General features: G+C 37.7%; 1 protein-coding gene across 2 annotated transcripts in view; it reads right to left on the minus strand.

Annotated features, from left to right (window-relative positions):
* Pdgfd (platelet derived growth factor D) overlaps window positions 1–26,770 on the minus strand; it is a 168,019-nt gene that overhangs the window by 53,842 nt on the left and 87,407 nt on the right. Inside the window, exons 2-3 of one of the 2 annotated variants that reach the window (XM_042674946.1) lie at window positions 12,472–12,658; window positions 8,359–8,539 (exon numbers count right to left, since the gene is read on the minus strand). In XM_042674946.1, the coding sequence (XP_042530880.1) occupies window positions 8,359–8,539; window positions 12,472–12,658 (368 nt within the window). Of the gene's footprint in view, window positions 1–8,358; window positions 8,540–12,471; window positions 12,677–26,770 lie in introns of both variants that reach the window. The other variant, XM_042674945.1, reaches the window with a different exon arrangement.

The raw sequence follows: 26,770 nt of genomic DNA on the forward strand, positions 1-26,770 counted from the left end.
CACACACACACACACACACACACACACACACGATTCCATCCCTTTTACTCTCACTTTTTTGACATATACATGTGTGTGTTGTATTGTATTATATATATATGTGGCTGTCTGGGTCCAATTTTCAATCACAAGGAAAGAGTCACTTTGTAGCTCCATTTTCTCATAGGTGAAAGCAAGAATCTTGAACAGGGGCCAGCTTTAATCTGTCACATTCTTTCTGATAAAGAGAACATTAAGGACAGTTGTTTTCGAGGCTGGAGGAGTTTCATCTACGGGATTGATTTCTGCTTCCTGACTGGCATCTCTCCAAAGTTCAAGGGATCTTTAACTTCCAGTCAAAACAGGTGATTACTCCAGAGTACACAGCAGGTCAGCTAGGTCTCCGTAGAACCAGAGTAGATACGATTGAGCTGCCAAAGAATGTTACCAAATGCGACTGCTTGAAAACTAAGATACAGGATCACTATATCCTGGTCCCATGTGGGCACCAAGCCCCGTGTTTGCATTCCCAGTCAGAAAACTCTTATTTCTGTATGAGTTCCTCAACCCATAAGTAGAGCAATATGGGAAAATAATTTGGGAATCCTTCTTTATGTATTTCTTCCCTTTTGCTATTTCTCCATTCTCCTGTCTTCCTTGATTCTTGTCCTCTTTTCCATGTTTTTCTTGGGCTGCCAGCTTTTGGCACTGACTGTGGGAAGGGTCACAGCTCTCTCCCACTTCCTGGGTTCACCTGCTAAGCACTACACTGCTTGGCACCTACCACCTTGCCAGCTCTCCTGCCTGTTTGTGACCTTGTGTGGCGATTTGCAATCAAATCTGTGATCTCCCATGCAGGCAGTAGAAAAGCAGTGTGCCCATGGCCTCAAATCCTTTGGTCTGAATTTGCATTACAGTTAGCATATCCCTATTCATTTTGGCTTTTTGTTCCAGCTAAATTTCATCTCTAGTCTTGCTAGGGACTCCTGAGCTTTGACATTTCTTGGACCACCTTGATAGAACTATTTTTTCTCCCTTTATAATCCTGTTTTATAATCAGTATTTTATAATCAGTATTGCCATAGAATGCAGGCTGGCCCTGAGCTCATGATTCTCCTACATCAGCCTCCCAAAGGCTGGGATTAGAGGTATGCACAACCATACCCATTTCAATAACTATTCTGGAATTCTTTTGGCTTGTTACAACTCTCTTCTACAGGTTAGGATAAAAAAGATGGTGACTGGTTAGCACCCTCAGCCTGCAATGAATTAGTACATGGGATATTCTTGCATTTTGTCTTTATTTAGGCTACACCCCTTGTGGAATGCTCTTCTTTCCCTGACTCGGCCCAGCAGCCCCCTTCTTAATGAGGTTAGATGCCTTTCTTCCTTATGCTACAAATACTACACAAGAATTTTGTAATTGTGGACCTATCTTCCTCCACCTGCCAATTCTTTCTAGTATATTAATTGTCAGCAACATTTGTCCAATTCATAGCATTAGGGAGAGAGAATTGTTGAAGTACTAGTTGTCACAGGCCTATCTTCCACACACAAGCCATTTTCTAATACAGTTAAGCAGCTTTAATCTCCTTCATCGTTCTCACTGGCTTCATCTTCCAAAAGATTAATCCCCCAAAAGCACAGGTAGAGAGAAGAGGTTATGTGGAGGTTATATTATGTCATCTAACATCATCACATCATTCTGCTTCTCAAGGATAAAAGTTTACTTGTCACATGCCTATATAATTAAACACAAGATAAACAGGATACTGGACTTTCCAAGTGTCACTAAACACATCCCTCTCAAAGCTGGAAATGTGTTTACTCAGCACATGGGGAGTTATTTGCTCATGTGGTTAGCAAATGGGGTTTATGAGGAAAATTAATTACAATAGTAAAGTACTATTCCAAACACTGCTGTTTTAGAAAGGACTAAGTCTACATGCAAGGAGACATTCCCATACATAGGGAAAGTTTGTGTGGTTCTGACTCCACCTATGGACGCATAGATACCTTGGATGAGATTGGGGATGGGCATTTCTTGAAATGTTATTGCCATCTGGATGGTCTTAGTTTTCTTTGAAGCTGGCATGCAGCTTTTCATTGTCAGGGATGGCACACGTGCATAAGCTCTGTGGCCACAGGCTGTGGCTCTGTGTCCCCTTTAAAAAGTTACCTGACCTGAAATTCATTGCCTCCCTTTGAAAATAAGAGGGTTGGCATAGCGACTGGATGCCTACAATGGCATAGCTCTCGATTCTCTATTTTCCTTCTGCCAGTCTCCATGGGACACTTACCTCCTGCGTAGCTCAGTAGCAGATGATTGAGCTACATTAGGCCTACATTAAATACCTTGCACATCGTGCCTCATAATCTAATCCTGACACTGATTCAGAGCATTATATTCTCTTATGATTCCTTCACCATTGTTCCTTTATGCTGGGTTTAAATGATCATTGCTTTCAAGACTGCACCTACAACAAATCCTAAGTTCTATAATGGATGTTTGCTCCTCTTTGTATAATGTTTCCCTTAGTTCATGGCATGCAGCAGGTGCAAAGTAAAAGGATGTTGCATGATACACTGACACGAATGCATGACTGGGCAGAGCCAAGCAATATTATCAGTGTATTTCATCTATATAATTTTTTTGTAAGTGTAGATTATTGAGCCCTGGGCCTTGTATATACTAGGTTAGTATTCTACAACTCAAGCTGTAGCTCCAGCCCTTTCAGTTTCATTTTTGTCTGAGACAGGGTCTTGCTGCCTTCATTTAGACTGGCTTCAACTTGCAATCCTCCTGCCTCAGCCTCCTGAGTTACTGGGATTACAAGCATGCGTCATCAGGCTCAACCCACGTAAATTTTGGTTTCTCCCTATTCTCTTAACAATTTACCTACACTCTCCTTTCCTCACCAGAGAAGCAGAATTTCTTTATTCCCTTCACTCATTTGCTTGGAAACCTAGCTACTTCGAATATGCACGCGCGCGCGCGCACACACACACACACACACACACACACACACACACACACACACACACACACACACACACACACACACACACCTGTGTTTGAAAAGGAACAATCTGATAAAAAAAAAAAAAAACTGATTCACTCAATCTCCCCAAAGAGAGTACTAATCAATCAAGCTAGTCTTTGCAATTGGTCACATTTTAGACCATCTTTCTTATAAAATGCTATAAGACAAGACTGATGATAAGAACGCATGCTTTTAATAGTATCCATCAAAGTTTCCAGGCTTGCTTGGCTGCCACACCATCCACTCGGGGATATTGCAACTTACCCCTCCCCATCTTGTTCTGCAGCCCCACTGTATGGCTGGGTTTTTCTCTGTGCCCCTGGTTTTCTCTCTATGAATCCACTGTTTAGTGTCTTCTTGATATATACATATATATATATATATATTATACACACACACACATATATATATATATGTATATATACATATGTGTATATACACATACACATAGCATCAAGACTAATTATAACTATGTTAGTTTACCTAAGTATTAAGAAACTTAAGAAATAAGGTACTGAGATAAGGGTAAGCAAACTTCCTCACACTTAAGAGTCAGCTACGGTTCTGTTTCCGCCCTTCTGTCTCCCTCTTCAGCAGCCGGAATGCCAAGGCAAGAGCAACACTAATACAGAGAAGGTATCTTCTGTTTTAGCTTTTTCTGTTATAGCCTTTTCTGTTTCTCAGCATTTTCTCATTTTTTGCTTAATGTACTCTTCTCAGTTTGCATGGTAGGTTCCTTCTGGTATTTCAGGCCTCAGTTGTAATTTTGTATCTGCTAATCTTTCTTCTTTTAGGGACTGCAGTGGAAGTGTTCTGGTCACTCTCCATCATTTGCTCTCTTTTATCAGCCATTATTGAGGTCCACACAATCTATGTTGGTGCAAACACTGTACATCCCTGCTTGCATGTTTCTGTTTCCTTGCATTACCATGAGGATTTCCGAGGGCAGATCTGTCTACCTTCAGCCTGTCTTCTTCAGCGTTGTATCTTTGGAGTGATGGACATGCCTTGTCTGGTAGACAAGAGGTGTTTATGAAACAGCTCGTATAACTCCCTAGCTCCCTAGGAGAATCTGTAGTTGGAATCAGCACACACACTTTGACAGTCTTGGTTCTTTATACAGTTCTGGCTGAAGTGGCCAGAAAACTAGGGAGCATTCAGAATGTTCAATAACTTTCAGGTGATTGTGAAAATCAGGATCGAGTTTTCACACATCTCAGAGAAAAGTGCAGGAGTTCTTATTTGCTATAGTATGCTGAGAACTCAGCTGGGAGAATGAGATTGAATTGCCCACATTTACTTGGTGAGTGATACTTTTGTTCTCCCCCTAATGGAAGTGTTAGGTGAGCAGAATTAGAATCTGAAATATTATTTTAATTAAGAACCTTACGATGCCCAGCTCCTAGGATGTCCTATGTCCATTCTCCTCTTCTTTCTCCCTCCATCTTCTTCCTCTTCTTTTCTACTTTCTCCTTTTTCTATCTTAAGTAGCTATATTTATACCTAACCATATATGTGAGTTTTAATCTCAATGGAAATCTTACTTGTACTATTTTAAGTTAATTCTGCACACCTAGTTAAGCAAGCTGTAAATTGTTTTTTTTTCCCTAAGCAAAAACTGGAAAGTCTTAATACTAGGTATTGGCAAACTTCAATTTGCAAAATAAACCTGATCTTATTAATAAAACAAGGATATTTTTCAAGTAAATTGGTTTATTTTTATATTTTATAATACTTACCTGTTAAGTACATACAACAGACCTAAGTACTGCTCTGTAAAACAGAAGTTCTTGTGATTATTAGGTTGTAAAATAAAATGCTCTTACCTGAAGAAATGTCGAAATATGGGCAGAGTACACACACACATGTGCTTATACACCCAGAAATAACAAAAACTGGGCTACTTTTAGAAACCCACCAAACTTTCCTGTTACTCGATATGTTAACAATCATACCAGTGAAAATGAAAACAATAATAGCAGAAAGTATCTTAGTAATCAGTATATTTTAGGCTTAATAGTTTATAAAATGTATCTAGTTTAATCCTCATAACTGCCTTGTCAGGTAGTACTGTCCTCATTTCATAGAAAGGAAACAGACAGTAAAATGCATGACTAAAATGCATAGTGAAAGCTGTTCTTCTCTGCACACTAGCCACCAGGTAGACATTTTCCCAATAACATAGTTAGTGGTCTTAAAAAAAACAAAGAAGAAATGATTTCTAATGCAATCATTCTTTTATTCCCCAACAAACACGATCTGCAATAGTAAGAACTAATTTATTTAGATAATCACATCTAGCCAGTGTTTGATAACATTATCCATTCTGCTTAATTATGCATCCTGAAGCTATCTATTTCCTCAATAATGTGAAATTAGAAAAGAAGGCTTAGCAGGGGCGTAAGAAAATGAATTTAGGCAATTCTTCTTAATAGTTATATTTTAAGGGTTGATTTAACAGTCAGGGGCAAGGCTCCTGTAGACTGTGTAGAGGAGCGAGATACTTGCCTTACACCTGCCCTCAAGAAAGTTACCACCATTTATCTAGAGGAGACAGACACAGACATGATTTCTGACAGCATAAGGAGGATCTTCACCATTATTAATTGAGGTTTAACCATGTCCTAGGCACTATGCTAAGTACTTCTGTCTTATAAAAATAGCCACCAATTCGAATTGCAAAACTGTAAAAGCAAAGAAGAGATTTGTCAGTATGATAGCATCAGTGGCTGGTGAAACCTGTGTCTAATATGAAGTATAGGTCTGCCTAATGTGCCAATGCTGCCTGTTCTGGGAAGAGGTCATGATAGGTGCTGGAAGAAGGTAGAGGACTACATCTCAAGCTCACCATACCAGGTTGGAGTATAAGAGTCATTCCTAGCCAAAATGAACTATCTTAATGTTACCCACTAGGTGCCCACAGTCTGTTAGTGTAAAAATCAACTGAAAATAAACACCGTGCATTTCTAAAAGCATATGACCATGGACATGCAGATTTAATTCCAGTGAAGTGAGATCTTATGTTCCTGCATGCCTACTCCATCGGTCTTGGACACCTGACAGTCACTGAGGATGGAAGAGCAGGGATATTCAATAGATATACAGAAGTGAAGAAAGGAGGTGAACCTGACCTCTCCGAACTGGTCAAAATGCTGTTTTGCAAGGGCGCCTTGACTCTCTGGAAACTATTCTTCAGCTCAAGTTTCCCCAGAAGCCACCATTCCTTTAATAAGAGGGTTAGAAAACAGCTGCATCTGTCCCCCATAAATTAGTGGCCTTCTCAAAATCGCTATTTAAGTATACTTTATCAGGGCTTACCATTTTAATACCTTTGTCTTCCTGCCAATTTATCTATCCTACTTTTAGTTTCAAGCTGAATCTGCTGAGTTTATAAATCCTTCATTAAAGTCTCCACATAAAGTGGAGACATGAGCAAAGTAACTTTTTAAACACCATGGCCAAGACATATATGATAATCTATAACTATTAAGCAAGAGCCATAATTTTGTCCCCAAACCACAGTCTATATATACCTCATTTTACCTCTTGAAATCCAGCTACCAAAGCCCTTTGGTCCTTGTTGATCACAGTTAATGCCAGAACCTAAGGGTGATGGTAGGGGGTGGACGCAATGTCCTTTGATGGAACAGAGTGAGAGACCAGTAGGAAAACATACAAAATCCCATTTTCGCTGTATTTGATGTTGGTATAATTTGGGGAGGGAAAGGGAAAAAACAAATTGTTTAAATAGGGATACAGGTGGACCCATTGCAACAATGAGATGTATAAGATGCTATGTTGAAAAATGAACTTTACAATTTAGGTAGAGGGTAGAGGTGGTGGGGGGAGGTGGGAAGGAAGGGATGGTAGAGGAAAATCAAATGAGAGGCAACAATGCTTGATAAGAAATGTATTCATTACCTTACTCATGTAACTGTAACCCCTCTGTACAGTATTTTCACAATAAAAACTTATTTAAAAATTATTATGAATATGACATTTCTTTAAGGCACAATGAAATGTACAAGTAGAGGTAAGTGTGTCTGTTTGGGAAGGGGTGGTAAGACCAAATAGTTTACAACCAGACTGCAGGAATTGTCCAACACATCAATGAGCAGATCACTGCTATGAGTGCGCTATAAGCTCCAATGCCTGAAGTCTTCTGCCAAAGGAGGTATTTTGTTTTAAAGACATTGTGTTATTGTTATTGCTTCTAATGGATTTATGGGCCACTCCACTTAGTCATAACCAAAGCATCACAGAAAACATATACACTCATACCAACAGTGTTTGATATTTTAAGGGAAAAGATCTTTCACTAAGCCATTCATCACCATTCTAAGATGTCAAGACTGCTTTGTTCATGAACAATTGAGAACAGATGCATCACTGAACACACTGAAAGGGAAAGAAATGTGAAAAGCAAATGTTCACACTTCAATTTTAGTATTGAGCATCAAAGTGTGAGTTTGCAATAATGTCAATCATACCTGATGGATTATTTTCAAATTAGAACTGGAACCAGTGTTACCATATACTATTTTGTTTTCATTTGTAATGTTCTGGTGCAGAATCCACTTAGTGTTTAATAGCTCCACATAATGCAAAAGATAATAAAATAAAAAAGAAGCAAGATTTTTCCTGCTCTACATTGAATTCTTAAGAGGAAGGTAAAACACAACAAAGCAAGAGATATATGCCATTTACAGTTCTGTGCTTGATCTTGGCAGTGATGCTTGACACTAAATGAATGAATGAGCCTTACGTAAGGAGAAATAAAGCTAAGAAATGGATGTAGCAAACCGGAAGCAGGCTCCTGGGTCCTGTGTGGGTTCTTCTTATCTTAAAGATACTTGTTAATTGTAGAGCTCTAGGACTGCAAGAGAAATCCTTTCCTAACTTCTGTCACTATTTACATTAAAACCATCAGGATGGTTTCCTGTGATGAAATTTATGAGCAACTTTTTCAAACAAAATGAGGACTATTCATTTTTAGCTTCAATTCTAACAGCCTGTTTTTCACTCATATACCTTCTATTCACTATAGCTGGCTTCAGTTGGATTAAAGTAATTTTATAAATGACTCACTATAAATCATTTCCCTTTTTCTATTTAATATTCTCGTGTTCAAGATGCATGGCCAGAGATTGACTTACTAGATCCACAGTGGTATTCATTACAAATAAAGGCTTGAATATATTGCCCATAGGGTAGGAACAAAAGAATTAATAAAGTTCATTTACCCTCACACCACTGAATTTAATCCTAGAAAATAACCTCTTTGTTTCATAGAACCAGAGTCTGCTTTTAATCACAGGGTGGTTTTGCTACTTACCACAAAAGAATAATAAATCTTGAATCCAGGTTTTGCCACAAAGTAGTCATCTGACTTGAATGTTATTTTAATTTGGTTTGTCCTTGATGTGATCCTTGGAGGAACTTCTTTGTGTCCACACCACCGGCCTCTAACAACTGTACTGGTTTCTGATACATCTTCAACTTCCACAAAATCATACCTAGAATAAGTTTGGATAATTAAATTTTGCTGAAAAATTAAAATGTGATTTCTCATGACTTGTCAACTGAAAACTACAGAAACGTTGGGAGGAGTTTCCCAGTTAGGTATCCAAACTTGATTGTCAATCATCTATTCTGGGAAAGCCCTTATATACCCTCAATTATGACTATTCCCAGATGATTAATAATCAAAGTGGGTGGCTTTTTGAGCATCTGGCATAGGAAGTTATCATAGAAAATTTAGCAACTACAATCTGTCTGGCATATTTCAGATATGGCACAAGCTATATACCCAAACATATACTTCATAAAGTTTTCAAACAAAATCCCACTTTGAGTTAATACAGCATATTCAGGCTTTCTTGGGACAAACATGATTGATATCTATTTAGCTTTATAATAAGGATAAAAATTCTCATTACAGGGCATACCTGTCTATGGACATGATTTATTTTATTCTTTTTGGTAACTATATTTGGAAGTATCACATCATAAAATATGATAGTTTTCATAAAGCAAACTATACAACCTTTAAGGAAAGTTATCTGCTAACCAATATCCAAAATGTCTTGGGGTAGTTACAAGGGGTGTGAATATGCTCAAGATCCTCAACTCACAGTCAGTACCCAGCAAGGAGGAAAGCAGCAAAGATGTCTTTTATTTATTTATTTAATTTATTCTGTGTGACCATTTAATACTCAAGTTCCCCTACCCATTCCACCCAAACCTATTCCATCCCACCACATCCCATCACCCCTTCATCTAGTAAGGCATCGTCAATGACAGCTATTTACATCTCTCAGGAATCATTGATTCTATTTTCAGACTCCTCAGGTCTTGGAACATTTTACTACCTGTCATTCTGTTATAGTCATCAGTATCTCACTGTTCCTCTCTAACTTTCCCTAAATGACTTTAAATATTAAAGTCACAAGCATTCTAGGTGAACAGTGGGCATGCTGGATGAAAAGTGACAGAAATCTCCTATCTTATCATTTTCTGTCAAAATTACCATAAAGAATCAGCATAAGAAATATCAAGTCTGAATAGGGAGATGGGCCACTTTGAATTGGGTAACTTTATCCAGGTGCCCCACAGTCCTTATTGCATTATGAAGAATAAAGAGTAGGTGAGAAATAAAGACATTGTGACTAAATTTCTTTGACAGTGATTTATGTGACTCTCGTGTCTTATGCCTCAGTTTCCTTATGGGTGAAATAAGAAGGTTTATATAATTTTGCCAGCTGGATATCTCTCGTGTGCCATGTAAATTACTTTATATTTATATGGTGCTTGGAAGGTGAAAAGCCCTAACAAAGAATCATTATTCAAGCAATAAAATATTACAATGTAAACATCAAGGAGGCTTTGGAACAGATGGTAGCAAATCAATTACATTTCATTTTATACATAATATGTATAAATCATGTTTACTGCACAAAGCTGAATATACTTGAAACTTTGCTAATAAACAATAAACTATTTTTATTTAAAACTACACATCAGTGTAATTTTAATTCTTGAGTCCAAAGTCAAGGACACACCAGAAAGTGGCTTTGTGGCTCAAATGGTAGGGTGCTAGCCTTGAGCACAAAGAGGTTCACAGATAGCACCCAGGACCTGAGTTCAAGCCCCAGGACTGCCCCCCCACCCACCCAAAACCAAATAGTTTTAGCTGGGTACTTCTGGCTCACACCTGTTATCCTAGCTTCTCAAGAGGCTGAGATCTTGGTATTGTGTAAAGGGCAGGAAAGATTGTGAGACTTGTTATCTCCAATTAACCACCAGTAAACTGGAAGTGGTGCTGTGGCTCAAAGTGGTCGAGTGCTAGATTTGGGTGGAAAAAGCTCAGGGACAACACTCAGGCCCCGAGTTCAAGCTCCATGACCCATGGCTGACAATAAAAAAAAAGAGCACACTATTATCTTCTCCTGCCCTTCTTCTTGGGGAGTTTAAGGCAGGTCTTGGATCTGTTTCTCTTCTTCCTCCTATTCTTCTACCTCATTGCATAAATTTTGGGAACCAATTACATTCAAGGAGTAAACCAGAAATGATACTATCCTAACACCTGATCAGAATCCTAGTGCAGCAATGCATTCCCTCCTGTGATTCTGCATATAGCAAGAAAAACATAATAATATATTTGGTGTTTATCTTTGGTCTTTTCCTAAGTCTGTCTGAATTTCTGCGAGATGAGATAAGACATGCTTCTTTTGTTATTCCTAATACACAATTTATGTTGCTATGATTGATTCTTGGTAGGTCCTACATAACTTCAGAATGGCATCAGGTCATCGCTCAAGGTATGAGTAGAGGGTTGGGATTTCCAACCCCACCCCTGAGCTTCTGGGGAGAAGGAAGGGTCTGGAGATTGAATGATTACATCAATAATGCTTACATAATAAAACCTCTGTAAGTCCCCCTAACTATGAGGATCAGAGAAGTTCTGGGTTAGAGAATGCATCAAGGCTCTTGGCCTGTGATACATCTGGAGAAATGTGCCCTTCCTACTCACTTTGCTTTACTTAGCTCTTCTGTTTGGCTCATTCAGAGTTGCAACCTCTATAATAAAACTGGTTGTAGTAAGTTATATGTTGCCTTGAGTTTCATGCATTGTTACAGAAAATCACTGAAGACAAAGAAGAGGTTGTGGGTCTTAGGGAAAGCTTGGGACTTGAAATTGATAGTTTATGTAGGGAGTTTTGAGGGATTGAGCCCTTAAGGGGATCAGATGCTAACACCATCCAAGTAGATGGTCTCAGAATTAAATCCAACAGTAAGGTGCCCAGCAGGTGTTGCTGAATTGGTTGATGCAGGGAGACCTGATCCCTACCACTAGGTGTCAGAATATTCTGTGAGGTACTGACACTGGTGTTTTTCATGTCATCATCTTAAACAGTCTTTAATAGGGTTTTTCTTCTAAACTATTGTTTGTTGTTTTTTTTTTTTTAGCACAGAAAATTAGTTCTCCTTTTCAAGGTTGAAAAGACATAAGATCAGCTTTAGTTTATTCTCTTTGTAAATATTAACTGGCTCTCCGTGCATGTGTTTGTCTTTGCTTTCTGGCATACATTACCCTCTATGGTCCTAGAAAGTAATAGTCACTGCTGTTATTCTCCAAAAAATAGCAACATAATAAAAACTGTCAGCATAATACACATGCAACAAAGGACGATCAAATTTGAGGCACTTTTTATTATTCAAGGGAAAATAAACCTGCTGGAAGGATTTAGCAGTTCAGTAGTTCATTGGCAATGCAGAACAAGCACATGCAGTAAAATATAAAAAGGGGAAAAAAAATCCTCCTCGAGTCTTATACATGATAATTAGGCACGTAAAATGCTGGGCCTGGACAATTCAAAGAGGAGCAGCTTGGACTTTCTCTGAGAAATGTGCTAAGGGATAGGATTAGCAGGCCCAGCTTTCATCTTCTACCATGACCCAGAAATGACAGGAAATAGACACCGAAGCAGCACACACACTGTGGGCGCGCCTCCCCTTTCTTCCACTACATACTGGAGGCATAAAGCTAAAATGGTCCTCAGCCATCTCCAGCACTAGTTACACAGGCCCTGTAGCTGAGCTGGGTTCTGTGTTCCCTTGGCCCATGGCAGGCTTTGGCCAGTGTGGTGAGGTGCAGCTCAGTGTGATGGGAATATATCTGTCCATCTGCTCTCAAAAGCTGCTCTGGGCTTGGAAAAGTCACAGATGTTGACATTCCACCCGGCCTATGGAGTCCAGCAAGGTAACCAGGCCCTATGCAGTGCAGTCCATTTGTCTGCTAGGGTGCACACAAGGGTTTTTGATAAAGAAGGGACACATCTTGGGTAGGCCAAAGGGATTAAAAGGAATGTTGGATGGGATGCTTTAAATTCATCTCTTTTGTTCAACTTTGAACAATATCCTTTAATGGAATTTTTTCCTCACTTACCTACAGATATCATTTTCTGCCTCCTCTAATCCAAACTGATGGTCAAAAGTGAGCTGTATCCTGGTTTTCTCCTGGGAGTGGAGCCGCCAGGTCAGAAGCAGGTTCCTGGGGTAGCTGCTGGGGAAGCGGGGGCTCTGCACATGGCCGTTGCCTGTCACCTGGATGGTCTCATCTCTTCGGTACAAGTCTGTGAGGTGATTGCCCTCTGTTAGTAGTCACAACTTGTAGAAATTAGTATGTTGCTCCAATTACAGGAAAGCAAAAAAAGAACAATTTATAACACATCACATCACAAAGGACTTTTCTTGACTTTGGTTTACAAATTGAAGAACAAGCGGCAGCCCTTCGTGGTAATAAACAATTTGTACTTGTTTCCATCCCTTCCCCAAGAATTTCAGGCTGGCCTCCCTTACAACTTTCCATGTATAAAATTTCCTGTTTTGAAGAATTTCCTATCACTCTAGAGCTAGGATGGACCCCAGGGTTTAACCATGCTAGGTATGATGTCTACTGAGCCATATCCCCAGCCCTCTCAATCACTCTTAATAAGCAGGAACCTTAGATGGGAATTAAAATCAGCAAAGAATTTCAAATGGTCCATCCACTTTTCTGTGTAATGTTAATAAAGGAAGCAATTTATTACTCAGAATGTGTAAAACTATATTTCTAGTGACTAGCACTGAAGGTAATCAATAATGTTAAATGAATGAATGATTGGGAAGCAAATGAAAAGAGGAATAGTGTTCAATGGCCATCTGTGTGATACTCAAATGGCATTTTTAGCTAGTTTCTTTACCACAAAAATGATATTTTTTCTATGTTTTTCTTTCTTAAACAGGCCCATTTCATTTGCATTTTCTGGTTGTTGTGGAATAAAGAGCTCATTAGATCTTTGTCCTGGGTTCTTGGGAAGATGCTCCATGCCACTGAGATTTCTCTAGTGGTAAGAATATCTGTTGTAATTGGAGATTCCTTAGGATCTCACCTCAGTTTATGCTAATGTGGTGGTTTACTACATCCCTAGATAGTTCCAGCATAGGGGCTATTCATGCCAGAAAAAACAGAATATGGCTAGAGTTAGGGCTTCCAGCCATATGAAATCACTGATCTGCCCAACACTGGGAGGTGAGTGGGATTGAGTATGGGCTCCATCTTATTGCCAGTGTTCCAGTCAATCATACCTACATAGGAGAATCCATCAAAAACCCTAGACATAAGGCCTAGAAAAGCTACCTGGTTTGAGATAGATGTACCAGGAAGGCGATGTATCCTGAGGATACATGAAACCAGGTATTACTCCCGGTGTTCTTCATTTCATTGGTCCTGATTTCTTTCCTTTTTAATACAGTTTTATTGATAAGGATAGTGCTTTCCTGAGTCCTGTCAGTTGCTCTGGCAAATATTGAACTTGAAGTGTTTGGAAAACTTTTGAATTTGGTTTTTAGTCAGTTGAGGACCCTCAAACGTGCAACTAAAGTCTAAAATGGGGGCAGTGTGTGAGGCCTGTGTCCTTAACCTATCAAATCTGACTGAGTTTAAATTAGCATGCATTATACAAAATACTATCTTTTCCTATCTCCCGTATTTGTTCTTTGCATTTTACATGTTCGTTTTTTAAGGCTCCACCATAAACAGACCTCAAGCCATAGTCTATTTGTGCGCTCCCACGAAGAATTTACTGAGAGACCTATAATTCAGTGAGCCTGGCAAGCAGGCGGAACTGGTGGGTGGAAAGCTTTGTGGGGTAGGGCTGCAAAGGGTGGCTCTTAAGACTTCTAAAATGAGAGAGGGAGGTTAGACAGAAACTGGCATGTGATACAAACCCTCTTCTTTTCCATGTTGCTGTGGATAAGGAAATGTAAGATTCTTTTCTTTGAACTCAGTATGTAATGTGTTGCAATTTGATCAGTGAGACTTGGTGTAGGAGAATCATAGGTAGAAAACGGGGGAAGGGGTAAACTGATGAGCTCATATCCCTGATCCCCACCTCAGGATCATAACACTGGCAAGGTAGTAATGTCACCTGTACCAAGCTCAGCAACCAGACAACCTCACAGCTACTGGAAAACAGTGTTTGCCATTTGACCTTGTACTCTTCTCCCTTGATCTTTCACTGAAAATGTAGCAGGGAAAGTTACTTGTCTGCTCATTGTGTCATAAGGGAGTCTTAGGAAAAGTGTCTGATGGATGTTTACTAGGTTGACCAATGTGAACTACAATTATACTAAGGGCAAAACACACACCTGGGCAATCTAGTCCCACAGCTAATGCTCTACACAGTGTTCTTCCTTTTTAGTTTGAATTTTCTGGAGATTGTTTTAGACTCTAGGCTATCTGGAGTACATTTTAACTGTGAGATTACATTGTTTCAATATAATTTATAACTTAATGCCAATTCAGGGCTATTCTTAGCAGAAGAATTATACAGAGCTACATCCTATCAGGTTAAACCTGAGATAAATAACAGTATTATACACAAAGTCACATTCCTGAATAAAAGCATTTACTTTAGTGTTCCAATAATAGCTAAGATTCGTGGAACAATGATTATGTGCCAGACACGGAAAACGTATCTTAAAGGAACTATGTCACTTAACTCTTGCAATGACAGTATTCAGTTGCCAATACGTTCCTACAAATGAAGTTCTGGGAGTTTGAGACACTTGTGGCTCATGGTACAAAGCCACAATGGAGCCAACGCAGTCTACTACCCTAGGCTATTTTCAGAGTACACAACTTAACCAGAGCACTGATTAGGCTGAGGGCTACAAAAAAGTAAATGAATCAGTTCCCATTGAAAGAGAATAGTTTCTATGCATGTTTATATTGCAAGATATAGAGGTGCTTAGCCTCATAAACTCTGAACTATGCATTTGACTTCAAAAGACTAAAATATAAAGAAGCTAAAATATATTTACCTATTGTGCTCCCAATGCTTTTAAAACCTCCATTCATCCAATAAAATTTTTCCAGAAGCTTTTAAGAATCACTCACTCACTCATCTCTGAAATTAGACCCAATGCTTCCCACAGTGACAGCAGCATTGGCATGAACAGGAGTCTGATCAAAATGCAAATTTCTAAGTCCTGTCCCATACTTACTCAATAGAAATTTAAAGATGGAGTACAATGCCACCTGTGTTAACAGGCTGTCCAAGCAATCCTGATGCAGCCTAAATCTTAGGAACCCTAACTACATATATTTGCTGCTATCTTGTTTTTTTATCCTCATCTTCCTTGGTTCTGTCACTTCCTTGCTTTAACTCTGTTCCTCATATCTGGTTTTCTATTTCACCCCCTAGACCAGTGGGTGACCTGTCTTGGGATTGATTTTCCCACTGTTGACTTTGGAACCAACTGTAGAGTATCATTGATAGTGCGCAAGGGCCTACAATAAGGAGCTGCCTGTTTCTGAACCCATGGCATTAGACAGATGGGTCTCACCCCTCAGTTTAGCTGTCTTCATTCATGGAGAAGTCATCATTGGTCCCAATGTATTTAGTAATCCAACACACACACACACACAAAAGAATGCTTATGGTGAAATGAAGTGCTTAATAATGGCAGTATTTTATTCTTTTTTCCCTGCTAGACTATGATATTACCTACAACATCATCACGAAATGTAAAGGGTAAATGCTGATCTGTTCAAGTAAGGATAAAAAACCATATGATCCATGCTGCCATATGCATAATGATGCGAGTTATAGGCCTGTCACCTCACAGAAACTCAGTGTGGCAGTACACACCCACTTTTCCCAGTGTCTCCACAAGACATCTAGAAACAAGCAAACGGAAGTCTCAAATACCATAACTTTCTTCTAGAAGCCAAAAGCAAAGACGAGTCATTCAATCAGAACTTTCCTGACTTGCAAAGAGATTATGACTAGGTTTCATTTGCAAATGGCTGTTTCCTCATTCACCAAATGTATCACAGAATAAAGCTGAATTTTAAGTCAACTATTACTCCCACTTCTGCTGCTAAATGATCACAGGTAAGCTCAGTTCCTGCAAGATGAAATGCAAGTTATACATATCTATCCCACAAGTCCACCATAAAAAAGTTGACAAAAATGGGAAGTAAATAATATGGGTTTCCTTCTGATTTTTAAAAGCATTAATTTTTGTGTTACTTAAACAGGTAAAAAAAAAAAACCAGCGTAGAGGAATTAAAATAATTTTATGCAAATCAAAAGAATAAAAGGCTGGTAGAATACATGTGAAGGCCAAGACTTGAATTCAGGCACTACATTTTTCCCATCCTAGTAACTTTGCCCATCATTACAGAGAACAGCATTAGATATACCATGCCATCTTGCTGGTATCTGTTACCTAAAACTTTAGTAGTATGGGAATTGTAGCAGTTCAGGGTTTTTTTTCCCTAGGTACAAGATTATGTAACAGGTGTTTTGTTTTGTTTTGTTTTCCTAGATGACTGCCAGTGGTTTGACCATGGGAAAGAGGCAAAAGGAAACAGCAGTGGAACAATAAAATCTGAAGTTTAGGGTTTTCCCTGGGAACAATGGCTTGAGAAGTTTATCTAGAAAAATGACATAGTGAATACTTGCGTGCTGTTATCTATAGGATGATTTTATTAAAATGGTCAAACACATTGTTTAGGAAAATATTTCTCACCAATTGGAAAATTATTACCTCACATAACTATCCACCTAGCATATTCATTTGTATTGGAGATGCTAGGGAGTAATTAAGTCTTCGAATTTAGACACAATGCACTTCATAATATGCTTCTATTTTGTAAACTAAACACTTCTCTCTGAGGGTGGTTATATGTAAGAGATAAAAAGAAATTTCTTCAAAAGTTTAATAGAAAAGTAGGAGAAGAAATGATAGCACAGAATATTAAATTCCTGAGAGAAAAGTTTATGTCTTGTTTATGTAATGCAGTCTTTTGCCAGTTTAACTGAAAAGCAGAAAGAAGAAAGCAAGGTAACAAAAGACAACTTAATAAAAAATAAAGTTGTAAAAGGCCTCAGATATTTATTTTGAAGAAACTCAATTCCACTGTAGCCAGTGGGCATGACATTTGTGCAAACACAAATTTAATATGAACATTAAAGAATTATTTTTTGAGAGTTCCATCAAAACGATCCTGCTTGATGTCTGGTTTAGATATTCTCAAATTCTCAAATGACTATCTTTTATATGAGTTATCTCTATCCAGTAATCTATGAGTTCTACCATGACCAGGCCCCACCACACTTTAAAAAGCTGTGATGCCATAGAATTATACATTCCAGGTTATGAAAGAAAAGAACTGCCCACTTAGATTAATATTTCCAGCAAAGTTATCCTGCATAATTTAAAGAGAAATAAAAACCTTCTATGATAAATGGAAATGAAAGAATTCATGACTATCAAACCAATACAGCAGAAGATAGTTAAAAGAATCCTATATACACAGAAGAGTAAGAGAAATGCAATGAAGAAATTCAGAAAAAAATCACCAGATGGGATTAATAAATACAGATTTGAAAAGAAATAAACAAAACAACCCATCACAATGAGAGGAAATACTACATATTTTCAAACACATCTTTCAATATTAACATTGAATTTTAATGTTCTTAATTCTCGAATCAAAAGACAGAAAGTGGCATTTAGATTAAAAATCAATACTTGACCAGCTGTTGTTTATTGAAAAGGCATTTCATCCAGGTGTGGATGATTCTCACCTTTAATCCTACCTACTAGGGAGGCTGAGTTCTGAGGATTATGGTTCAAAGCCAATCTGGACAGGAAAGTCTGTGAGACTCTTAGCTCCAATTAATCACCAAAAAGCTGGAGGTGAAGCTGTGGCTCAAGAGGTAGAGTGCTAGCCTTGAGCACCCAGGCACAATGCTCAGGCACTGAGTTCAAGCCCAGGACTGGCAAAAAAAAAAAAAAAAAAAAAAGATTTCCTTGACAAAGTCAAACATTGGCTGCTGGGGATGAAAGAAGGATGGGAAATATTTTCTAAGCATATGGACCCCAAAAGCTACACTCAGATGTGATTAAACATACTTCAAATTAAAATTAGTAAAAACGTACAAGTCTACTTCATATTAAAGATAACAATGTGTTAACAGAAAAGAATGGTTGTTAATGTAAGTACACCAAGTATCGGCACATTCAATTTCATTAAACAAGCACTACTAGACTTACAAGCACAGATAGATCTCAACACAATAATGGTATGGGATTTCAATGCTCCACTTCAAAAATTAAAAAATAAAAAAGGAAACTTCATAAATTAGTACTATCGATGAAGTGGATTTAACCAACATCTACAGAATATTTCATCTAAGAGCTGAACAACATAAATTCTTTTCAGAAGTCCATGGAACTTTTTCTAAAATAGGTCATATTTTAGGACACAAAGCCAGCCCTAGCAAATACAAGAACATTGAAATAATCTCTTGTATTCTATCAAACCACAATAAAAGAAGTAATCGATAACAAACGAAAATACAGAACATAATCAAACACACGAAGACTGAACAATTCATTGTCAAATGACCAGTGGCTCCTCTAAAAAAATAAGAGGGAGAGATTCTTCGAATCAATTGAAAATGAAAACACACTTTACAGGAACCTCCAGGATACAGCAAAGGTATTGCTAAGAGGAAAGTTTAGAGCTATGGCTGCCTATACCAAGAAAGCAGAGGTATTTCAAATAACTAGCCTAAAGATGTACCTCAAGCTCCTAGAAAAACAAAAGCAAGCCAAACCCCGAATTAGCAGGTAAAAAGAAATAATAGAGTAGGAGATAAATCAAGAAAATGGAAATTAAAAACAATGCAAAAATTACTGAAACAAAAGCTTGTTCTATAAAAAAATAAGTAGGATTGATAAATCTTTAGCAAACTGATTAAAAGAAGGCAAGAAAAGACCCAAATCAATACAATTAGAGATAGACAAGGGGATATCACAAGCAATAAAATACAGGAGAGCATTAGGGAATACCTTAAAAACTTATGTTCAAATAACCTGGAAATGCAGAAGATGGATAAATTTCTAGACATATTTGTCCTATGAAAGTTGAACCAAGAAGATATAAACCACTTACCTAAGTTTATAAGAAGCATGGAGAGTGAAGCAGTAATAAAGACGCTCCCAACAAAGCAAAACCTACGACTGTGTGAATTCATAACAGAATTCCATGAGATCATAAATGAAGAATCAATATAAATGTGCCTTGAAGTATTCCACAAAAATAGAAAGAGAAGAAAACATGCCAAACTCATTCTGTTGCTCTGATAACTAAACCAAATATGAAAATAACAAAAAACAAAAGTGCAGACCATCTCCTTGATGAATACAGATGCAAATATTCTCAATAGAAAAATAAATTCAAAGTGTATCAAAGATCTTAATGTAAGATCTGAAAATTGAAAACTACAATAGGCAAACATAGGAGAAGCACTGGAAAATATAGTCATGGGCAATTATTTGTTAAAGAAGATTCTAACTGCTCATGAAGTAAGAGCAAAACATGGACAAACTATAGTCAATCAAACTAAAAGCTTCTGTACATCAAAAAACAATTATTAGCCAGGTGGCGGTGGCTCACGCCTGTAATCCTAACTAATCAGGAGGCTGAGATCTGAGGATTGTGGTTCAAAACCAGCCCAAGCAGGAAAGTCTGTGAGACTCTTAACCACCAAAACCCATAATGGCTATGTAGCTTATGTGGTAGAGCACTCGCCTTGAGCTGAAGAGCTCAGGAACAGCGCCCAGGCCCAGAGTTCAAGCCCCATGACTAATAGAAAAAAACATTACCAGGATAAAGTCACATATAATGGGAAAAACTCTATTAGCCATTCACCAAATAAAATATATCTAGAAAACATGAAGAGCTCAAAAAAAATTAAACAGCTACCATCTACCATGAAGGAAATACAAATCAAAACTGCCCCGAGGTTCCCAGTTACAATAGTTATCAAGAAAACAAGTTGGGCTGGGATGTAGCTCAGTGGCAAAAGGCTTGCCAAGCAAGTGCAAGGGCCTGGGTTTGAAAGACAAAGAAGGAAACAACAGTAAGAGATGGTGAGGTTGTGGGAAAAAGGAATGCTTGTACCATTGTTGGTAGAAATGTTCAAGTGCAACTACTATGGAAATTAGGTACAGATATTCATTAAAACCTAAAAAACAGACCTACCTTATGACCCTGCCATACCATTCATGGACATATACCTGAAAGATTAAAAACAAAATACAAGAGAGATACCATGAAATCCTTGTTTATCCAGCTCCATTCATAATAGGTAAGCTGTAGCATCAGTGTAGGTGCCTATCAGCCATTAAATGGGTAAATAAAATGTAATACACACACATACACTCACACACAAACACTCACACACAAACACATACACACACTATGGAGTATTATTCAGCCACAAATCAGAATGAAATTATGTCATCTGCAAGAAAATGTATGGAACTGGTTATCATATTGAGATGAAAAAGCCAGGCTCAAGAGGCAATATGTGATCTGTTGTTCCCTCATATGCAGAACATAGACTTAAAATGATGATGGTGATAATTAGTAAGGATATAATAATCAAATAATAAATAATGGAACAACAGTATAAAAGGAGAACTATCTAGAGGTAGAACAGCAGGTGGGAAGAAACATAGGGTACTGGGGGAATTAAGAAGGCAGAGCACTTAATATACAAAGAAATATATTAAGATACAAGTAAGAAAACCCACCAAAGCAGGGGAGAAAGGTGGAAAGTTAGGGAATATACAATAGTGTTCTGAACTTGTTCAAGGACACTATCTCTCTGTAGAAACACAACAAAACTCCCTTGTACTATTAATCTATGCTAATTAAGCAAATGTCCCAGAAAGAAATATATGAACAAGACTACAATAAGAGCAGGAGAATTTGCTATTGTGTTTGAAGTCTGTTCTCAGGTTTATTATAATTGATTATTATTGAGCAACACTTGAAATCAGGTGATTAACTGCCCACATGTTCTCAACTTAGGCAAATATCTGAGACTAGAAATCTGAGGAAGCTTAGTTCTCTACTTTGCAAATGCATCTACCATTATGATTGTTGTTGATTTCATATTATTATTATCATTCACCTTTCCAATGACTTTTGTACTCTCCTTCAACAAATAAAGTATTGTATAGAAGAGTATCCTAGGATGAAAAACAGTACGTCAAGTGGTGAGACATGCTGTAGTGTATTGTTGAACAGACACAAAAGAAACTTGAAATAGTTGTCGAACAAAAAGAAAGTAGGACAAGAAATCCCTAATTTCAAAATGAATAGGTCAGTTTGTGAAATGGTGCCTAAAATACTCTAAATTGAATTTAATTAGGTAATTTTATATGAATTATCTCCTAACTTAAAAAGTACAAGGTTGTGGTCGCACCATGTGAACTGGTACCAGTAAAAATTAGAATTTAATAATGTTAGTTTAAAGATCAGCATGAAAACTCATTTGACATTTTTCTTCTTCAGTGTTTGCTAAGACTCTGAAGCTTGCAATCAGTGCACTAAATTCCTTTTGTGACGACTAAATGGGACAATCTTCGTTTACCATGTTACTTGCAGCACTGTTTGCATAACCAAGATGTGGAATTGTTGAAGGACGAATGGATCTAGAAAATGTGGTATATATACACACATTGGAATTCTACACGTCCATCAGAAAGAATGATATTGTACCATTTGTAAGAAAATGGAAAGACTTGGAAAAAATTATATTAAATCAAGTAAGCCAGACCCAAGGAAACATAGGATGCATGGTTTCCCTCATTTGTTGTAAGTAGAATGTGTCTATAAATCTACAAGTAAACACACTGGGTGGCAAAAGACAAAAAAAATCCCTTGGACAATCATAAATTATACAGGGCTCTAGGCATTCAAACAGTGAGCCAAAGGAGGATATTCATAGGAGAAAATCACCAAAGCTCAACAGCTATGTGTCTCTGATCATATAAAATAAAGTTTACTGAAATGAACTCCAAGAAATGGAAGCAATTTTTTTATTGTTATTTTGCTGTTTGTTTTTGTTTTTTTTCTCCCTTGTCGATGTTTTTGTCTTCTGTGCCTTTTGTCTTATAGGTAAGTATACTGTTTGGGAGAAGGATGGGGGGAGCACAGAAATGGTAGAACAAAGGGTGAACAAATGCAGTAATGACCCTCACTAAACACTATGTTGAAATTTAACTATATAACTTGGGAAGGAGAGTCAGGAGGGAAAAACTGAAAGTGTGGGAAAGGGTAATAGTGTTCAAAAAGAAATGTAGTCATTACTTATGAAATTGTAACCTTTCTGTACATTACCTATATAATGACAATTAAAAAAAGAATTTTTGGATTGCAACTAATACATTCCCTGCAAAAACTAGTTTTCCAATAGCTCACATTAACTTTCTCCAAACAGCATTTACCAGTGCTCAATCTATGGCCTACTTTTAAGCAACTCAAGTTGAACAAACACATGTCATTCATCTAGAATCCTCCATTTTTACTACCAATTTTATGTCTGAACTACAGAGTCCAAAATCTCCATAGAAGCACATTCTTTCTCCATTGATCAATTCTTGAAGGGGAACTGTCAAGAACTACTTGCTACCTAAGTCTTACCACAATTCTGCACCGAGGGGCCTTTCCATTTATCTGTGCAGCACTCTATGTTTAATGAGCCCACTGATCTTGTAGGGTAATTTTGGCAGTCAAGGAAGAGAACCAAGCTGAAAAGTGACTTAAGCCACATGGAAAAACATGCACCACAGGAAGTCAGAGATAGACATTTCTGGGGTTGGTTCATGCCAGACACTGCCAGGCAAAGGTCTCTGGGTATGTTGGTTGCTGTCTCAAAACCTTCCAACATACTATGTGGTTATAACCACATAGAATGTAAAACATTAAGCTTTTTTTCTCCAAGGTTTAGGGCTTTCTTCTTCCAGATATCCAAACATGAAAACTATAGAACAACTACTGCCCAAAGGGGAAAAAATATACACAATCCTTAGATTTGGCAACTGTAGCCAAAGTCTGTGGTAGCTCACTGAATAAAATGGCTACAGTTTATGGGGTAGCAGGGTCTCTTGGGTAAAATGTTCCACTGCTTATAGTTTGGTATACAATTAAAAATCTGCTCTAACTATGACCTTGAGTGTCTTTTGGAAAAAGGTATAATTAAATAACCCAAATCTCTAGTAAGATAACAGCTGCAAGACAAGCAACAAAAGTGCTTTCTGAGCAGTGTTTTATTTACATCTTTCTGAACTAGAAACATCTTGTCTCTGATGCATGTCAAACAGAATGTCAGCCAGCCTGTCTTTGCAAGGAGCTGCTGATCTCAAAGGCTGCAGTAATTTCTGTTATTGGTTTTGTAATTCAAGTGAAGTTTCTCTTTCACTGTATTTACCAAATACACAGAATCAACCTAGACCTGCTATTTCTATGCAACATTTAAGAACTGTTGGTTTTGTGCATGTGTGTGTGGGGGGAGAGGTAGAGGGCCATGTTTCCTACTTTTGAATATAAAAGTATATTATTGATTTATTTTTAAGAAACTGCACATCTTTTTCAAAAAAACATATTATGTAACTATTAAGTTTATGTAAGTAGCAGGTACAGACCCATATGTTCAGATTTTTCTCTGCCAATAAACTCCTATTGCATCTATTTATTTTCAAGAGGAAGTTACAGTGTGGTTAAAAAGCCAACTGCATCTCATCTGTACTCTTGAATTTTTTATGAAGCATAATTTTCCTGTTATGTCTAAAAGCCAAATTCCAAATGAATTTACCACAACCTGTGTCTCCATCATTAGCTACATTTTAATATATGAACATTGTTCATTTAATTAAAATGGTATACCAATGTGAGAAACAATGACTTCACATGGACTCTAAACATTCCCCCCAAATCTTTTGCTCTTCACAACCTTTTGTAAGCTTAAACTTGTGTGCCATGTAATGGCTCCAAGGGAAGAAGTCATCTGACTGAAGAGTGGCTTTCTGTCATTCCACCGAGCATTATGGTTCTATAAAATACACATTTGGACATTTATTGTCAACAAGATGTTTTCACTTCATACCACAGAAAAAGATGATTGAATGGGAAAAATGAGTTAGTGTATAAACTAGGGTGAAGGATGAGGGTAAACAGGGTAGAGAAGCATGAAATGGTCAGCATGCCTCATGTACATCTATAAAAATGGAACAATGATACCTGTGGGGATTTGGTTGGGGAAAGAGATGAAGGAGAGTGATAGAGAAGGTGAGACTTGATCAAGGTACATTTTATGTACAGGTGAACATTTCAGAGTGAATTCTTCTTGCACAACTATTAAGGCTGGTAAAACATTAATATCTTCAGCTAAATGCTTCAAGAATACATCTGAAGGTGATATAGTTCAATGAACTTGATACTTTTGTTCTGTGATTATTGCATTTCTAGTCATTTTGCACATGGTCTGTATGAATGTTTCTTCGTGGCATCACAGTACATTGACAGAATTGTGTGCACTAACTCTCTCTAATATTTGCTATGTTCAAAATAAGGAGAAACACAGGACTGTCAAAAATGTGCATACAAATTATCTATATGCACACATAAGTGTCAAATTTATATAACCCCTATTGAAGTACTGACCACAAGAATTTGTGACTGAGTATAGTCACTTAGGAGCCTAAGTGACTGGTGCTTTAAGTTAAGTCCCCAAATCCGTAGCAGGTGAATTTCTCAGACATAAACAAGATCCCACCACGAGGATATTTTAAAATGTGAGCCTATATAGAAAAGAAATAAAAGTTTATTGTGGGAAATGGAACCTAAGTATACACAAAGTACATATCCTTAAAAAATCGATTCCAAATTTATTATACATTCTAATTTTATATATGTATACTTATATGTATGATTATACTAATATTGCCCATCTATGGCAATGGTTGAATTGCGAAACATGTAGAGTTAGGAAACCTTGATCCAAGAACCAAGATTTTTGGCAAGATGGTGGAAGGTGCAAATCCACTGTGATGGTCAGTAAACATTTACATGCATTATTTGAAATTCTAGAAGAAATTATTTAAGAAAACCAAACACAATACAATGTAACTCCCTCCACTCTGCCAAATAGCATAAGAAATTCTTATTCTTCCTCAGAAGCGGATCTGAGAGAGGGATATGGATGTAGCTTGCCTTTCTCTGGTATTGAGACAAAAGTAAGACTTGAGAGCTGTCCCTGGAGTGTGGTATGGAACAACCAGTGAGTGAGGATGTCTGAGAGAACTCCCTAGGGTGCTGAAACCAAGACACAAAGACAGCCCTCCCCCACAGCCCTCCCGAGGAAGAGGCGAGAAGTTGTCAGCATTTATAGAACATAAATGTGGGCCTCGAGAGACTTGGCCCAGCAGAGCTGTAGTGTCTGCTCACAAAGTTGTAGTGCTGTTCATTCACTGGTACTCTCTCCCAGACAATGGAGAACAGCAGTCAAGTCTATTAAATTGGTTTTTCTATTCTTCCCTTTCCTCTTGGACTTGCTCATATCACCTGATAGCAGCAGGGCGGCTCCCATACGCTCTGTGTGCATAGACAGCATGTGATGAGGCTGGGGTAAGTGGAGTTGTGTTCCTGATTTTCCTGCTATTGCTTTGCTTTTTCCATAATCCTTGCCAATATGAAGGAAGTCTGCTCTGTGGCTATGCTTTCAAAGGATCAGAGACTAATAGTCTCAGAAGTATGGTTCTCATATATATATATATATATATATATATATATATATATATATATACACACACACACATACACACCAGTATGAACCATACATATATGTATATATATATATATACATATATGTATATATATATATATATATATATATATATACATATATGTATGCATTGAGAAAGGCAGAAAAAATACTTGAAATTCTCTTCGGACTTTTTAAACTGACTCATTTATAGACTATCTGTCATTTTAAAGTAAGTTATGCCTTAATATACACAGTTTAAGTACATACAAATTGAGTTTGAGTTTGAAAAATAAATTAATAAGGAATATGATCAAAAAAGATTGAGGTTCCTGTCTAAGAGACTCCAACTGTTTTCTCAGGGTCATAGGACCAGTGACCTTGATCAAAGTCCCAGTTCTTTGAGGGACTGTATAGGTAGATGGCTGCCAGACTATCTAGAGGAAAATCCTATGGCATCCTCATTAAACCACTCGTTCCTAAAGAGTCTGAGCTCCACTCTCAGTATTGAGCTCCACTCTCAGTATTGTATGTGCTCATCTCTGTCACTTTCTTCGCAGTGCCGTATGG

This window comes from Dipodomys spectabilis, unplaced genomic scaffold, assembly GCF_019054845.1.
Source record: "Dipodomys spectabilis isolate Male_0828 unplaced genomic scaffold, ASM1905484v1 ptg000023l, whole genome shotgun sequence".
Classification (NCBI taxonomy): domain Eukaryota; kingdom Metazoa; phylum Chordata; class Mammalia; order Rodentia; family Heteromyidae; genus Dipodomys; species Dipodomys spectabilis.